This window comes from Manis javanica, chromosome 5 (genome assembly GCF_040802235.1).
Source record: "Manis javanica isolate MJ-LG chromosome 5, MJ_LKY, whole genome shotgun sequence".
NCBI lineage: Eukaryota > Metazoa > Chordata > Mammalia > Pholidota > Manidae > Manis > Manis javanica.
Window position 1 is genome coordinate 1,020,573 of NC_133160.1, and position 17,812 is coordinate 1,038,384.

Genomic DNA, 17,812 nt, shown 5'->3' on the forward strand with positions numbered 1-17,812 from the left:
GCTGGCTCCTGCTCCTCCCTGTGAGGTACCCAGCAGGCCCTTGGTGTTCTCAGGCTGATGTGATCAACACGCACTTGTTCCTCTGGTTAATTTTTAAACTGTTTTTGAGGATTTCTGTACAGTTTCTTTATCTTAAGGCAACAATTGCCATTTTATTTACATCTCCCCAAAATAATATTTCTTTGTGTTTTTATAGCTTTATTCTTGTGTGTTCCACTTCCACTGCTGGTTCACCTTCTTATTGTCAAGGTGTGAAGAGGGCTGAAATTTTTTTCTAAAATGTCCCTGGTAGAATTCTGATAGTCATATTCATAGGCACAAGTCTTCGTATCTTGGACTTCCTAAATGGTTCATTAGGTGACTTAAAGCATTGGGGATTTGAACAAATTTTGTCTGGAAAATGAGGTTTTTATACGATTTTATCTAGCTTTGAGAAAATGGGAAACCTAACAGCCTCTACACCCAAGTCTGGATGGCTTGTTAAGCATCTCACCCACACATAGGCATTTCCCCCATAACTCGGGTCCATACCACAAATCGTCCACATCCTGTGGTGAAATGAAGGAGAACACGGGTTTTCGGAAGGATAACTAGTGGCATGGGCTCCAGAAGCACATCTCACAAATTCTAAGAGGTGAAACAAGTCTCCCGTAATGCAGACATACAGGGAACTAGAACCCAAGAACAGGTGGCACAAGTTGAAAGCCGTGGCAGGGGGTTGGCACGGGGAGGGAGGCTCATGTGCTTTACCAGTTGTGTGAGCCACTTCGTATCTGTCTCTTCCAGAATTGCCGGTGGCCATAAAATGTGGTTGGGGACAAATGAGACTACATCTGAGCCAATTTCCTCCCCTGTTAAGAGGAAAATCCAGAACTTGTACTGATAAAAGGACTTAGCTTGACAGCTGTTTCTAATATTATCCATATAGCTGAAATTTTCTTGGATTTCAGTAACATCCTTTGGGTGTTTTTGGGTTATAAAAAGTAAAAATTTTACTTTTTATAAGCTTAAAAAATACAGTTAAAATTGGGTCAGGGAAAGGTTTCACGTGTGCATAAACTTTAACACCGAGATGAAGCCCATGGCACCTACCCGCCCCTGGGTCTCAGTCTTGGGCGCCCCTGGAGGAGGAGGCTGCTGGGTGTCCCGGCAGGGCCGGCCCCGCGTCACGACCCTCTGGAGCCACGCATCTACTCTGATAGCCAGAGTCCGCTGCTCTGAGTCCTGCGGGGGGCCCTGCGGTCGGAGCTGTAGCTCCCCTGGTGCCCAAGTTCAGGGGTGTGTGTGAAGCTGTAGAATGCCTTCTGTTGGTGTCCTGTTACACATCACCGTGCACATAGTTACATTCTTAGCTCCTAAAAATTAAAGACGTGAAATTGGAAGATAAGAAACTTGGCTGCTTTCACTTAAATGAAGGTTGGGGCGACTGATTGCCACAAGCCTGGAGGAGCTCAGGAGAAGAGCGTATAAAGGCACCCCTGGAAAGCCTGCCTGTGGCCTACTCAGCGCCGGCCTGCGGCTTGCAGAGAGGGGTAGACGGATTCAACATACTCCCCAGCTCCTCACATGCAGTAACATCTGGGGCACAAACGATGTTGGCTAAGTGTCGACTCGTTCAAGTGACTCATGCCTGTTAGCTGGGTTGGGGGGCCCTCTTGGGAAAGGAGCATCAGTGAGGCCCCAGTGGGGCCAGACTTGGGGTTCCCTTTGAGTAGATGAAGTCTGACCGTGGTTCATTCTCGTGGTTCGGGCTGTGTGATAAATCTGACCACTCCATTTCTCTGTTACCACCCCAGCGTGAGTCAGGTTTTGAGTTAATTTTCTGCCATGGGAAACAGAACAGCAGTTAGCCAGCCTCCAGGCACGGTTGGTTTTCCACAGGTGTGTCTGGAGTAGCTCAGGTGCAGCGCCCACTGGAAGAGCTTAGCGTGGCCCAGCCAGGAGGGCGCAGCTGGGAGCCTGTATGAAGAGCACCTCTGGGGACGTAGCTCGTACCTTCCCGAGTGTTCTTTGAGCGTTAGTTTGCTGGTAAAAGCAAATCAGTACCTTGTACGTCTGGAGTTAATTCACTTCAGAGGGTTTAATCAAGTACACAGAAGCTCCCAAGCGTTCGGTGGTTTTCTTTTGCTACCGTTGGTTTTTCACACTAGGAAAGATGTCAAGAAACAAAAGTTGAAATCCAGGGAAACTTCATTTTACACATGTCATGCTGAGCAGGAAATACAACCAATGTCAGTGAAGAATCAATGCCATGCTGCTCCCTTGTGGCCTGAGCCCACGGCTCAGCTGGTAGAGCCCTCACAGCAGGAGCTGACATGGCTTTGCTGCAGAACGAACTTGGGGCCCGGTTCCTGGGTCAGTGGGGACCCACCTGCCTGCAGTGCATCCCTGGGGCAGTGGCTTGGGACTCGCCAGTGCCCTGGAAGCTCACTTCTCATTTGATTTCTCAGTCTGCACAGTCAGTGATCCTTCAACAGTGGGCCCACCCCAGACATCAGTGTGACTGAAAGCCCCACCTCTGGGGGGGGTTAGGTACGTGGCTTGGGCAGGACAAAAGAAAGCGATTTGCAGTTGCGCTGAGGGCGCTTCAGCCCCCTGGTACCTGTGAGGAGCTGGCCTGCGAGGGCTGACACTGGACTGGGTATCAGGCTGTGCTGGCGAGGTGTGGGTCCCATGTTTACTCCCTGCCCTGCTGTGCCTCCGTATGGGCAGGTGCACAGCTTTTGCCCAGAGGCAAGCAACCACATGCCCACATGCTGCTCTGGTGGAGACCTGCATCTTCCTGGCCTCTGCTGAGGCTTGCCAGTGCCCCCTAGTGGCCAATGGTGCTGTAACGTCAGTGCCACCCTGCAGTGTGACAAAGCCCCATTTTTCAGGCTTACTGGGAAAGTAGCCAATTAGAGTGAGCTACCAGTCTCTGCACGCTGTCCTGCCCAGTTCACCAAGGCTTCACCCCAGACACCTCACTGTCATTGCACAGATCTGGCTGGACTCCACAGAAAACTTCATCTGAAGCAATGGGCAGCTTTCCCTCTTAGAGTTACTAAGGCTTCAGCTAGCTCCCTGAGTCCAGCACCCACCCAGCCTGGAGCTTGAGGCCCACAAGCAGGCTCCCAGCATGGGGAAGGTAGTGGAGGTGTTGTGTGACCTAGGGCACCCTCCCCAGGGGCAGTGCTGTGACGGCCTCCAGGAATTTGGCAGCCCTCAGGGCCCTGGGAGGATCTGCTGTCCCCTGCAGCCACCCTTGAGGTGGGGGAGGGGGGAGGATGCTTCTGTTTTCCAGAGTAGGTTTTTTCTGGGTGGCTACAGTTATTCCTTGCCCTTCTGTAAATTTATACACAACAGTGCATTTGGATAAGGAATTTGCAAGTTTGATTTTAGCTGTAATCAAAAAGGTGTTTCTCACCAACAGCACCAGCCCTGGCACCCACAGCAGCTGTCGGGTCCATCTGACGGTGGGGTCAAAGGTGCCAACATCTGTAAGCAGTTGCTGGGTAGAATTTTTTGCATGTTTTAAACACTTCCTTTCAAAGGGGAAAATAGGCATAGCCAACTTGTTTCCAGTTTCAGAGCATCTTACCGGTAGTTTATTCACCTAATTATACCTGTTTATATACTCTGAGGCACAGGTAAGGAACAACGGAAGTTGACTTTTTTAAAAAAAGCAACTAATTTTATAGCATAGTGATTAAGTAAAGCCAACACCCGCCTATTTGATAGATTACATTCATTTATTGTTACTACTCTTGGAGAATAGACCGTCTTAATCACATGTATGGGGCATGTCCTAAAAATAATACCTTGGGTTTTCCCTGGACAAGTGGGAGCACTGGTCGGGCATGATGGTCTTCGGTGCTGATGTGGGGACCTGGATCCGACATTCTTAAAGTCAACATGAACCTGTAGTCAGGCCCCATCACACATTTCCTGTCTTTTAAAATTAGGTATCTTATGGATGGATGGCTCCAGATCTTGATTTCAGGTCCTGGCTGGTTTCTCCCTCCGTAACAGCCCACCACCTCCTGCCTAGGGCCAGGAGCCTTAGGCCTTGTCATCAGTGCCATGTTGAGAATTCTTGCCATACTCCAGACCTCTTTCCCCCCCTTCCCTTGCCTGTCCTCTGTGCCCAAGAAAGGGGGCCTCTGTCCATTTTATTTAACCTAAACTCTAGCAGCCCCACAGGTTAGATGCTTCAGCCCTCATTAGCCAAATCTGAGTCGGTAAAAATAAATGTCTAAGTACTGAGGTATGGTGACTCCATATATAAATTGGATCCAGTGAAATAACGTGTAGAAATGTGCCTCTTAGCTTTGTCTCTATGACATTTCTGTTCTTGACTGTTAGACGTGGTCATTACCCTGTAGTGTTCAGAAACCTGGCCCCCAGGGAATGAGCCTTTGGAGGTGTGGCTGTTGATGGGGTGGTGTGGGTTTTGACCTGCAAGCTGACCACTCACATTGTGCAGTGGCCTTGGGAAACGCAGCCGCTTGGGCCTGCTTGGGGAGCCGGCGAGCACAGGGACTCTGGCTGGGCCACCGTGGGCAGGGCTGGAGGCTGGAGGCTCTGTGGAACGAGCACACTGGATTTAAAGTCGGAATGGATGCTCAGTAATGAAGCACTTGCAGCACACTGCTAAGTCTGAATTCGTGCAGGGCTGCTCCAGATTTTGTTGAGTTAGGTCATTTCACTTAAAAAGCAGAAAAGGCTCAAAGTCCTTGGGCTGTTAGCACTTGTTTCTGAACTGGACAGAGTAGTTGGTGATGTCCAGTTGCTGAACTGCAGGAAGGGGATTGGTTCTGGCCCTGTGCCCAGATGGTCGGGCAGGCGGCTATGCTGGGGTCCGGGGGCTGTGAGCACCACAGGAGGGCTGTTTGTGGAGCCGGGCCTTACTGGTGGGTAGGGTCTCGCCTTTTCCTCTAGACTGCAGCTCACGGGGATGGTTAAAGCATTGGTGGCTGATTGGTTGATTTTTAATCCCTTTGTAAAAGTGTAAGATGGGAAGATTGAAGAGTTTTTGAGGCTCACTGCTGCCTGGCTGTCTTGAGAAAAGCAGGCACCTGGAGAGGTGGTTTCTACATTGGTCCCTTGCGTGGCTTGACCACTTGCTCTAGGCAATACCCACATGGTATCCCGGCTCACTCGCCGGGCCCGTCTATTCAGGATTTTGCTGCTCTGAATTGCTGCCGTTCAGTGCGGTCGAGCAGGGGCTCTGGCGGCCTTACGTCCCTGGCACCATCTTCCTTGCTTACCTGAGACCTTCACTCTGACCCTGGGATACAGGAGTCCGGGTATCCGTCCTTTAGTGTTCTTCCTTAAAAACACTGACATCATACAAAGATTTTTGTGCAAATTGAGGCCATTATTTTTAGCTTTGACCAAAATCATTGGATAAAGTGCTAATTTATCATCTTACCAAGAATCGAACACAACTAGAGGGGCTGTGAGAACATTTATGGAATAGCATATATATGCTTGTCATCTAACACTGTGTATGAAAATGATCAATGTTGCCATGTTGAAGATTTCTGTCAGCATATTTTATTGTCCAAAAGAATAGTGATCATCTGTGGGTGCCCCACCCCAGCGCCCCGAGAGTGGACTGTCACTAGTCCTTCCAAAGCCCCAAGGGTACCAGGTTAGAGGCGCAGTTGAATATGTTTACAGAGAATTTGAGGCATTCTGAAAAGATTTTTTAAATTCATACTTATAAAACAACTGTACTTGAATTTTTAGCATGCTCTTGTAAATCTGCCTTTTTCTGATAATGTAAAATTTAGATCAGTGTCATAACTAGAGTCTGTTGGCTGAAATAAGAGGTCTAATACAATAAAGCATTTATCTGTGGGACGGCCACTAGCAAATAACTGCGGACAGCCCTTATCTGCACTCTTTTTTCTGAGTGTAATAATGACTTTTAAAGCCCTTTTCTCTAATTCTATATCGCACAGTCATGCCTGCTGAGCTTTGTCCAGCATGTAGGTAAGTGTGCTTTTCAAGGGACCTGGCCTGCTAAGCATCCTGTCTTCTTTGCAGCCCTGAAGGAGGACAGACGTGCCGAGGAGAAGGTGGCGGTGGCTGCACCGAAGAAAGCGGCTCCTCCAGGCTCCTTAGGCAGCAAACACCCTTTGCCCAGAAATCTCGTCCCAAAGAAATCTCCTCCTTTCTCAAATGTACCTGCAGTGAAACCGGCCATCAAAATGTCACCCTCAGGCTTCAAGGGCACCATACCCAGGAGGCCATGGCTCTCAGCCACCCCCTCGGGTAGTGTTTCCACTGCCAAGCGGGCAGGGCTAGCGCCTGTCACTGCCACGTCTGCCCCCAAGAGGTCACTGGGCTCCACTGCCTCTGTGGGGGCCATCCGGAAGCCAGCAGCAGCCTCTGGCCCCTTGGCCTCTCCAGCCTCAGGGCATTTGGGAGCATCGGGCCCCACCCCATCACAGCCAAATTCACAAATCCGGCAAAATATAAGGCGCTCCTTAAAGGAGATTTTGTGGAAAAGGTGGGTCATGTACTTTAGTCTTAGCTGTTACAGTGGTCGTTTTACAAGTGCCTAGGGTCTTAAAAGATGTGTGGCTGCCTGGTTCACACAGCTCTTACTCCTTCCAGGGTCAGTGACAGTGATGACTTGATCATGACAGAAAATGAGGTGGGGAAAGTTGCGCTCCATATTGAGAAGGAGATGTTTAACTTGTTCCAAGTGACGGACAATCGCTACAAGAGTAAATACCGCAGCATCATGTTCAACCTCAAAGACCCCAAGAATCAGGTGTGTGCCTGGTGTGGAAGGAGGCTTGCTGCCTTGTAGTGACACGCCGGACCTGCATCTTGAATGCTTGCATCCTTTCAGCAAATGCTGGACAGGTGTCTGTCCCTTTGACACTTGCCCCAGGCCACATGCTACTGACAGAGAGTTTAACCGCCTAACCCAAACAAGGCTGTGAAGTCACATTGCCCCCATTTCATTGACTAGAGTACTTCTTATCCTCGTATTTGGGCCCCAGAAACCCTGTTCTGCCTTATTGCCCATCAGCTGAGTTGGGGTTTCTTTAGGGAATAGCCAGTGGTGAACACACCATGCTCCCAATGACACTGTGCTGTTCCCACTGGGGGCACGGGGCATTCAGTCCTCTGCAGCCGTGGGCGGACACTGCTGTTGCCGCAGAACCCCACAGGAGCGAAGGTGCTGGCCTGCCGCTGCTCTCCCATCCTCTGGCCTCGAGCTCCCCCTGTGTTTAGAAGCAGTCAAGTGCTCTGACACCCCACCTCACGTGTTGACCCCTTCCTTCACTCCTAGCATTGTGCCTTTTTGAATGGGTTTTTTTCCTCTGAGATCTTTTTAGCAGCATCAGTGCAGCTTGGGCCTTGAGGTTTGCCCTTCAACCTCTGCAGTTGTCTTCTGGGCCCCTTTGCTCTACCCTGGGGTGGCCTGGCTGTTGCCCTCTGGTGAGATTCGGGCCCTGCTGCCTGGTCCAGTGCTCAGGCCTTAATCCCACACCCCCCAGCCTCTGGGCAGGGGCTTCTTGTACCACCTTGTTTTCTGTGTCCTCTGTAGCATCTTGGAAACAGACATTCAAATGTGTTTGTTTATAGGGGCTCTTCCATCGTGTTCTGCGGGAAGAAATCTCTTTGGCAAAGCTGGTGAGAATGAAGCCAGAAGAACTCGTGTCCCGTGAGCTGTCCACATGGAGGGAGAGGCCAGCCAAGCCAGTGAGTGTAGGGCGGGCTCCCAGGGCCCTAGGTGCTCAGCCCTTCCCCGAGCCGAGGGGCGGACGTGGCGCCAGCTGGTGCTCCTCGGCCACGGGTCTGTCTCATGGCAGGTGATGGAGGTCAGGACTAAACTGCACAGCGAGAACAGGAAGACGGCCGTGAAACAGGAAGCCATTCCCGACTTGGAAGACTCCCCACCAGTGTCCGACTCAGACGTAAGCACTGGGGCCTCCAGGGCCACGAAGGCTGGGGGCAGGCCCCTCCCATCGTTCTCAGGGGCCTGAGCTGCTGGCGGCACACTGAGCTCAGGACAAGTGCACGTGCAGGTCGTCTAGTGCGGGCGCCCCAAGGCCCTTCCCTGCCCCCAGGGGCGCTGATCGCTTGCGCTGCTCTTCTGTGGATGGGCTGGAAGAGGACTGATGCGGCCTGTGTCTCTTGCCCCCAGGAGCAGCAGGAGTCGGCGCGAGCTGTCCCGGAGAGCACAGCGCCCCTCCTCGACGTCTTCAGCAGTATGTTGAAGGACACGACGAGTCAGCACCGGGCGCATCTTTTCGACCTAAACTGTAAAATTTGTACAGGTGAGCCAAACTTGGGGGGTGAGGCTCGCTTCTGTGTAAAGGCACCGGCCCTTGTAATGGTAGCTGTGTGTGACCCAGCTTAAAGATGAGAAGGCTGGAGTGGCTTTCTGAAGGTTTTGAAGTTGGCCCCTACCTTGGTAGCATTGCTTTCTTTAATTCTTTTAAGAAATGGCCTGCAGGGCGAGCCGTGCTGTGAACGCACCGATTTCTCACGGTGGCCTTCTTGCTCTTCAGGTCAGGTTCCTTCATCAGAAGATGAGGCAGCTCCAAAAAAACAAAAGTTGTCAGCTTACGCTAAGAAGGAAGAGTCAAAACCCAAGTACGATGCGTCTGCCTCTGAGCCAGTTCTTAGCTCAGCTGACGAAGTCATACTAGAAACACTGCCCGAAAATGCCTCCGAGCCAGACTTGGAAAGTGCTTCTCACGCACACTTGGAAAGAAAGTTTTTCCCCGTGCCTCCAGGAGATGGCCACCCTGAGCCCTCCCCCCTGGAAGGCCCCTCTTGCCCGGCCTCCTGTGGGGGCGGGTTGCTCACCACAGTCACGGTGTCTGGCCGAGACCCACGGACCGCATCAAGTGGGTCATGCACAGTTGTGGCCCCTGCTGCAGCCCGCCTGGACGACTCCCAGCAAGCAGAACCCCGGCAAGACGTCGTGAAGCCTGCTGCCACTTCTGTGACCACACCCAAGTCCATACTAGCTAAGCCATCCTTGTCCCCTGAGCCTAGATACCTCCTGTCAGTGCCGCCATCTCCAAGCATCAGGTGCGGTCCCCACTTACAGTCGGAACAAACCACACACGTTCTCTGCCATTAGATTAATGCATGGCGTAGGAATGAGTGATTCAGCAGTTCAGCTCGGTAATCTACCCAGCAGTGAAACACAGCTTCAGTGTCTCATAGGGCATTTTTAAAGGCCCGGTTTTAGGATGCCTAATTATTATTTTGGAAGTACAGATCTTAAAAACTGAAATTTAAATTTACAGCCATCCGGTTTTGTTGCCTATTTAGGTTCATTCTTTTTTAACCAGAATATCTAAGGGTATCATTATGACTAAAGTAGTTAACTTGAGAGAGAGAGCTCCCAAAACTGGCAGGAATTTACTTTTGTTTTGTAAATGTATAAAATCTTCATACTTTGGAAATTCCTCGTTCAGAGAGATTTACTTGTTTTCTGTGGTTTTGTTTTACAGCGTCTCAGAGTCACGATCCTCTCCAGAAGGAGATACAACCCTCTTTCTGTCTCGACTCAACACCATTTGGAAAGGATTTATTAACATGCAGAGTGTAGCCAAATTTGTCACTAAGGCATATCCCGTCTCTGGATGCTTTGATTATCTCAGTGAGGTCAGAATCAAGTGTGTGTGTGAGTGTGCACACGCGGGCTTCCTGGGAGCTCTGGTCCCGTCCCTGAGTCTGATGCGTAGTCCTTGCTGAGCGTCTGGGTTCACGGGCACTCGGTGGCTGGTAGAGCTTGCTGCCCTAAACCGGCCAGTACAGCAGCCTGGGCACTGGGCCTCCTGATTCACGTGAGAAAGCAGAAGCGCGTTTTCCCCCTCCACTGGGTGAGGTGTTGACCCAGTGTGTGTGGGCACCTGCCATACACATGGCCAGGCATGTGGCCTGCCTTGGTCTAGAGTGACTTGATAGCTCTCGCTTTCTGGAACTACTGAGAACAGCCCTAGCCTTTAGCCAGGGGGCATGAGTCAGCCAGTGTGGGTGGCATCTGAGCCACGAGCACACGTGCATGTTATGTGGGTCCAGTGTGGCAGAGCTGCTGGGGTAGTAACTCAGGCACATGCTAGGGCATTGAGCAGCCATTCCTGTGATGGTTTGCTTGGGAGTAGTTGTGACTTCTTGGATCTCAGGGAGCTTGCTGCTTTGAAATCGCTGCATCATATCTGAATGCTTCTGGTTATTTACTCAAAGTGCATTTTGTTTAGGACCTGCCCGACACGATTCACATTGGTGGACGGATTGCGCCGAGGACAGTTTGGGATTACGTTGGCAAACTCAAATCTTCTGTGTCTAAGGTACCTGCTCACAGTCTAATCTCAGCGCCCATGGAAGAAGCGCTTTTCCCTCCTCGTCTTGATGGATTAATACCTGAAATGTCAGCCTGTAGTCGATTGTGTGTTTCCAAAAGAATGTGGAACATTTAAGTCTGTAGCTGGATAACTATGTGAGAGTGTGTTTGAGAAATGAATAGTGGTTTCATCCACCATCTGATTGAGTCGTTATTTATGTGGCTCAGCATTAGGCACTTTGCCCCCTTGTTTCTGTGACCCCAGCTGCAGAGATGGTGCCTGGGAGGTGACCTGGGCGCTGGGCAGGCTTGGGATCTGTGAAGGGCTGAGATTTCATGCAGCTGAGTGGCCCATGTGCAGTGCTCATGGGAAAGGGCTGCAGTTTGTCAGGTTTGCAGAAGGGTTTAGACGGTCCCATCCTAGAGCTGCAGGCATCTCAGAGATCGTATGGCCAGTTGATGGTGATTGCAGACACCACCTGCTTAGTGAGGGCACCCTGGGCCTGTGCCGCCTCGGTGTGAGAGCCCCGGGAGGACCTGGCCTGCGTGCGGCAGTAACGAGGGTGTCCTGCCGACTCCAGGGCGAAATGGCAGCCTGACGCTGGCCTGTGCTCCTCGCTGCCTCTTACTTCCACCTGTGGGACAACAGGACTCCGGCAGCCAGTCAGGAAGTTGCTCACTTCTCCTTTGCGACTGCCCTTGAGGTTTCGCTGTGGAACGGAAGCGGGGTCTGCTCCGCAGCCACAGGTCACGCCTTCCCCTCTGCTTTGTTTGTGCCACAGGAGCTGTGTCTGATCCGCTTCCACCCCGCGACGGAGGAGGAGGAGGTGGCCTATATCTCTCTCTACTCCTATTTTAGCAGCCGTGGCCGCTTCGGCGTCGTTGCCAATAATAGCAGGCACGTCAAGGACCTATATTTGATCCCGCTGAGTGGAAAGGACCCCATTCCCTCCAGACTCCTGCCCTTCGAGGGACCAGGTAAGCACCAACTTTGTAGGTGATGATCAGGCACCTCTCACCCCACACAGCCCCTCCCACCAACACCAAGTCCTGCTGAGGTTGTCACAAGGAGGTGCATCCACTGCCCACCCAGCCCGTGACCCCCCAGGAGCGGGAGTTGGGGTGTGGGCGAAGCAGCTCTAGCTGTGGGGCTTGACCTCTGGGACTTTGGAGGGGGCACTGCAGGTACCCTTATTATAGCATTAATTGGCTTAGAAAGGCTTTAGGAAAAGGGGAAGACCCCGCAGGATCCGACCAACATACGTGGCCTTGGGTCTGTGGAGTGGCCAGGTTAGCCTGAGGGGCAGCCCCTGATGCTGGCCTGTCCAGGCCACTGAGCTCACTTCATGACATGCAGCTCCAAGGGGAACAGTGCCAGCACGGCTTCTTTCCTTCTCTGCGGCTTAATTTCCAGGGGATACAAGAAGGCTGCTTGGTGTTAGCTCATTTCGTAGAAAGTGCTGCCCCCTGAGGATTACTTGCCCCATTAACCAGGTTTAGACTTGTTGGGTTGCAGTGATTGACAGGGGCGGGGTCTGCAAGGTCTAGCCCTTCCTTAACCGTGAGAAGCTGATGTGACTCAGGCTGTGCCACTGGCAAAAAATACCTAAATTGAAGTGTCTCCCTGGCACGGAATCCCCAAAGGGCCGGTAATTCCTACAGGATGGCGTGTCCAGCACACAGTGCTTTACTATCTTTGTATGGTGACTGGGCACTCTGAGCTGTCTCTGGTGCTGCCTAGACCCTGGTACCTCTGTGCCCGTGACCCCTGCCACCAGTCCTTGGCAAGTGCTCCTGCCCCAGCCACACCCGCACAGCTGCCCCAGTGCCTGGCCCCGCGGCAGTGCCGCTGGCTACCACTGCCACAGGCCTCAGGCCCCAGTGGTGCAGTGCTCAGGCTCAGGTAGGCCTTCTAGGGTTCTGCCCACAAGGGTATGGATTGGTGTCAGTGATCAAGGGTTAAACGTTTACTGGCATGATACATTCAGTATTCTTAATGGTGGATGCATCTTGAAGGCCTAAGTGCTTGAGGGTGTCATCTTGTACTCCTGGGGGGAAAGGCCATCTGACAGGCGGCAGGAAGAGCCCTGTGGGGGGCTCTGGGTGAGCAACTCTGGGGAGTGCTGACTGGGTTCCCCAGACGACGCGAAGGGAAGCGCCCCGTGCTCCTGAAGTGAAGATGAAGCTGACCTCAGACCCCATGAGGACCCAGTCAGTGCCCAGTGCACAGCTGCTGTGCAGGGCTGGTATAAGTAGGGTAAGGCAGGCACGCCGCTCTCAGGGACAGCGCGTGGGCAGGGGTATGAGTCTGGGAATGCCAAGCCTGCCCCTGTAAAGAGAGCACTCTGCCCTCTCCTTCGTGTTGTGACTTCCTGCAACTCAGCGGCGCATGGGCCCTGAGACCTTTTGGTCACATCCGGTCCAATGAGCAGGGTTGTCGGATATGTTGAGCGAACCCCACAGTATCTGCCAGGTGCAGGGCCTCATGAGGGGCTGCTGTGAGCAGCAGTGGATGGAGTTAGACTCAGCCCTCAGGCAGGGGTCAGTTCCCTACTGTGGACAGGAGCAGTCAGGAGGCCACCAGAGGAAACCCCCCATAGGACCCATGGTGGGAGCCAGGGTCGGCTGGCAGAGAGAGAGGAGGGAGGGCCACCCTAAGCACTTCCAGAGTGACGTGGGGACAAGGAGGGCGGGCCTGCGGGGGCTCTCAGCTCGACTGCCAGCATGATGGGTGCCGGCTGCCCGGACGCACTCAGTGATGGCGAGCAGACATCACTTGTCCACCTGCGTTCTGAGGCTGACACTTCTGAAGGGGATGCCCCAGGAGCCACAGACTTTGACCTGCAGTAAAGGACGGACGCGTTGTTAACAGTAGGGAGGCTTATGGAGGCATAGTAAGTGATGAAATTTTGTCACAAGCATTTAAAGATTTGTTTTAATTTAAGGGCTGCTTCTAAATGAAAGCCTATTTAATTTAGTCTATTATCTTGTTGACATGAATATCTATTGCAATATTTTTTTACCCTTGACATCAGCCACACAGCCTTGACCCCAGGCCAGGTTATCTACCTGACCTTCTCATACTTATAATATGACTTGGCACTTTCTGGATACAAATGCTTGTGTCCTGACTTTGTGGGGCATGTGTGTGTACACACATCTCGTGTGTGCACGTATTTGGAAGGCTGCTCATGGGGATGCTGTTCCCATCCTCACGAGGCTGTCTGCATGGCACCCTCAAAGGCGCAGGCCCCACGGGAGGGCAGTGGCTGCCCCTGAGCAGAGCAGCTGCGTGGCCAGCACCACCCACAGACTGACCAAGCGCCTTGCCTCCCACTGCAGCCCTGAACCAGGGAGCCTTTGTCCCCTTCTCCCTGGCAGCAGCCCATGCACTTCGTGGTCGCTCGCCTAAGGCACAGTCCCACAGGTGGTCTGCGTTGGGCAGGTGCTGCGGGGAACTGTGGATGCCCCTCCAGCCTGAGCTCGGGAGGTTCTGGCAGCATGGGGTTCTCCCCAGTTCCTGATGCTCGCCTGGGGAAGCCCACCTGGGCCGCCCTTGCCAGTGCCGGGCTATGTCCCCTGTGCTTGCACCGCCCCGGCCTCCCATGCGGCAGCTCAGTGTCCCCAGGGGCCTTTGTGCCTTTGCTTAAGCCTTGCCCACAGACATGCCAGGTTGCCTGTTCTGTCATGCAGTGATGTGTTTGAACAACCTGGCAGCATGATTTCACAAGACAGCTGGAAAGCCTGTTGCTCTGACCCACTGACTGTCTACCACTTTGGGTATTAGCTCGATGCCCACTAAACTGACAGGGCTTCCCTGGCATCTGCATGGCTTGGGACCTTGCTTGAGAAAGGAAGACCGGACACTCGACCTGTGCAGTCCCCTGTATGAGCCCAACAGGACTGGCCCTGAGCAGGGCTTCCCTGGCACTCCCAAGTGCATCAGCAAAGCATGTTTCTAAGATGTAGGCATGCCCCACATGGAGGGCAGGTGCCTTAGGAGTTGTGACAGGGGAGCCAGTTTCCTAAATCCACAGCGTCTTTTTCTGTATTCACTTTTAACAGCCTTCTGAATTAGCTGAACAGTCCTCTGAGTCGAAACACTTGTCAGGGCAGTGCCCCGTCTTTGAGTGTGTGTGTGTGTGTGTGTGTGTGCGCGCATGTGTGTGTCACTAGCTGTGCACAGACATTGTAACCACCGTCAAATACACTACTGAATGGAATGTACCACTCTTTTTCCTTTGAAATCAATAAAAATATTTCATGGAAACTGGCCACTGTTTGCTTGAATTGAACCATTTGGTAGCTCTTGGCCCCTGTCACAGGTTCCCTGCGGTGAACTGTGGTGTCCACCTTCGCTTTCATTAGCCATCGTGACACACCTCCGGCAGTGCCACCCAGCAGAGGGAGGGCACACAGGCCGGCGCCACCCTGGGTGCCTGGATGAAGACAGCGCTCTCCCCTACAGGAAGCTCGCACTGAGCCTGGGGGCTCGCACAGGTCTTGGGGGCCCAGGATTGGAAAGAGGAAGAGGTGTGCACGTGTGCATGCGGTGGGATGGGGGCGGTGTGCATTTTTCCCCTTTATTTGCCACATCTCTTTCTCCAAGTCACACAGACAGCCATTTGCCTGTTGGCTCCCATAGTTTTTGGGGAGCAAATATAAAAATTCTGTTGTGATGGATTCAGACCATAAAAGGGTTTTCATTTTCAATAATGCATAGTGGAGCACACCAGGTAGATTTAGGGGTGAAAGCATTATTTGGATAGTTCAGGGGTTAAGAAGTCAACTTTTTGATAGTTTATTAAACTAATCTCTGTCACACACACAGACTTGTGGCCTCAGGTGCATGGGGAGGCCCGGAGGACCACCTCACCTTCCTTCCACCCTGCTGTGCATGCCCCTGGAGGTAGATCTCGGGTTCAGTCTTGGCTCAGGAGGTCTGTTGGCACATGACTGTTAAGATGTTCTCTTGTCCCTGGGTATCCACTTGCTTTCTGTACGGGCAGTCTGGTTCTCACCACTGAGAGAGACTGAGGCTAGCACCTTCTACTGTGAAAACTCACGGGGTGCTGGCATGCAGCTAGACAGGCCTGTTTGATCCACACAGGAAATCCTGAGGATGCCATACTGGGCAGCAGGGTGCTGGGGAGTGGGCAGTAATGACACAGCGCTCTGCATCTGGCCCACACTCCCTGTCTGGAAATGGAGGCTGGCACCCTTAGCTGCAGCGGTGTTCCAGTATCCACCCGCCGAGTCGCTGCTCTCCATCTACGTGGGCCGTACCCTCACATGCCCTTAGAAGGGAGGCAGGCAGGCAAGGGCCTCTGCTTCTAACTGGGGAGGGGAATCTTGCAGACTCGGGGCAGCACCCTGTGTCCTGGGCTGGAGCCCTCGGTCTCTGCACAGCAGCTCTGTGCTCATCGCTTCTGCACCTTGAGGTACCCGCTCCTTGGGGTAACACTTGACAGTGGGCGGGCCAGCAGAGGGCCTGGGCCGGGAGTGGACACGCTGAAGGAGGGCCAGCCCTCCACCACCTGCCCACACCCAGGTGGCCTTCTGATCACCACATCCAGTATCGCCTTGCCAGATACCTGCTGCATGGCAGTGTAGCGCCTGACTGAATCTGGGGACATGCCTCATCTCAGTAAAACAGGCTTCTGAGGCCCAAGACAGATCAGTGAATTGTTTCTTCCATGAATGTAGCTTACTCCCAAGGTGCTCGATTTCAGACATCAACGCACCCACAGCATGAACATATGAGCCAGATAAGATCTGACTACTCCTAAGTAGGGATACGTGTGTTGAGACAGCCCAGTTTAAAGTTGAAATTGTGGGGAAATTCAAAACGAATGTCTCCAGCTCTGGAGCCTTATTACATCACTTAAGGATGTGTGCAGAGCGAGTCAGCGAGAATTGAAAGCATTTAGAAGTACTGGCTGCTTACCTCTGGTGGATAAGACAACAAAGGTTCAAATCTGAAGAGTTTTGCCAAGGCCGGGCTGTATCAGTCATTTTCTTAGGAAGCATATTAGGCCGTTGACAGTTGTAGTTGGAGTGCTTTGCTTCACAAGGACTGGAATCCCCCCATCACACACTGGGACTCGATTCTCGCCACCAGCCCTAATGTCCGCCCTTTAGAACCAGCCGTTCACCTTGAAGCACACAGCCCTTCTGCTCTGAGAACAGGCCTTAGGAGCCGGGCTGTGGGGGGGGCTTGCCCACACCAAGGCTCTCTGGCCCTTGCTCACAGCTGCTCCCCACGTGGCCTAGCACACCTACCCACTTCTGCCCAGGTCACCGGGTTCTGTAGGGAGAGAGGCTTGCAGACTGCCCCATAGAGTTCCAGCTCACGGCTCTGTGCTTGACCGGTGCCGCTCCCACAGCCTGTTCTGCAAGCTTTGTGACCATTCTCAACTGACACTGGGGCCAGAGAGGCTGTGGTAGTCGCTTTAACAGATGATACCCAGAAACTGGATTTGAATAAGCTATATTCAGTTGTTACAGTGAGAGAAGTATTATTTCAAACTAAAATATCCTTAATTCATATTAATTAGAAAGTTGTCCTGATAGAAGACCCTTCACATATGCCCAGTTGGATACTTGGGCGTGATCCTTTGTGCTGCCTGGCCGGCCTTCTGTCCGTTCCCTCTCTCGCCCAGCTCTTCCTTCCCTGGTGCACAACTGGTCAGAAGGGCAGGGACAGGACGTCCTGGAAGCTGTTCTCAGTGAAGGTGGTAGTGAAGTCCTGGGTGTCCTGAGCGGGAGTGTCTTAAGCCTGTGAAGCCAGAGGCCTTCGGATGCCATTGGAGGGCGGGTAGCGGACTCAGCGATCCACAGTGCTGGGTCTCTGGCTACCTTTGGCACGCGTCCTTGTCATTGTCCTCGGGTGGGAAATGGGGTTCTGCTGCCCTCGTGCTCAGGCTGTCCACCCATGTCTGCTAAGAGTTCAGGAGGATGAGCAGACATCCTACAGCTACATAACGGTGTCCAAAAACTGGAGTGATTTGTGATCGTTTTTAAAACCAGAGCAAGAATGGGGAAAACAGTCCTGGCTTGCTTTTCTCTGTAACTTAAAAACAGTATATGGCATGTATATCTTCATATACCACAATAATGTTGAATTATCTATAAGGTGAATTCACACAGTTTGATTAATTTAAATACCTTCTATTGAAACCAGCTCTCTGTCTTTGTATATTGTTTCTCCCTCAACTACTGTTTGGTGACGGGTTGTTTTGTTCCCCCTTTGGTGAGGGAGGGAGTGGGAGATCATTAGTGACATATTAGTGTTCCTGAAATAATGTACTGCAGTCTAAGAATGTTTGAAATAACAGTTTTTAAAGGAATCATCTAAGAACTGTGCTGTGCCCTGCAGTCCCACTGTGTTTCCCATGTGATCTGTTCTCACTACCAGTTTTCTGAATGCCCCAGTGCTTTACATCAGCACCGCGTCTTATATTGACAAAGACTCGAGCATTGTAGCTTGTGATAAGTTAATAC

The 17,812-nt window shown here is 52.3% G+C and overlaps 1 protein-coding gene across 4 annotated transcripts in view; it reads left to right on the forward strand.

Annotated features, from left to right (window-relative positions):
* The window catches only part of DIDO1 (death inducer-obliterator 1), a 49,576-nt gene that overhangs the window by 26,541 nt on the left and 5,223 nt on the right, over nt 1–17,812 (forward strand). For all 4 annotated transcript variants that reach the window (XM_037006461.2, XM_037006463.2, XM_037006462.2 and 1 more), the window contains 9 exons: nt 6,034–6,499; nt 6,607–6,766; nt 7,591–7,707; nt 7,818–7,922; nt 8,153–8,285; nt 8,520–9,048; nt 9,477–9,630; nt 10,227–10,316; nt 11,092–11,287. In XM_037006461.2, coding sequence (XP_036862356.2) covers nt 6,034–6,499; nt 6,607–6,766; nt 7,591–7,707; nt 7,818–7,922; nt 8,153–8,285; nt 8,520–9,048; nt 9,477–9,630; nt 10,227–10,316; nt 11,092–11,287 — 1,950 coding nt within the window. The remainder of the gene's footprint in view (nt 1–6,033; nt 6,500–6,606; nt 6,767–7,590; nt 7,708–7,817; nt 7,923–8,152; nt 8,286–8,519; nt 9,049–9,476; nt 9,631–10,226; nt 10,317–11,091; nt 11,288–17,812) is intronic.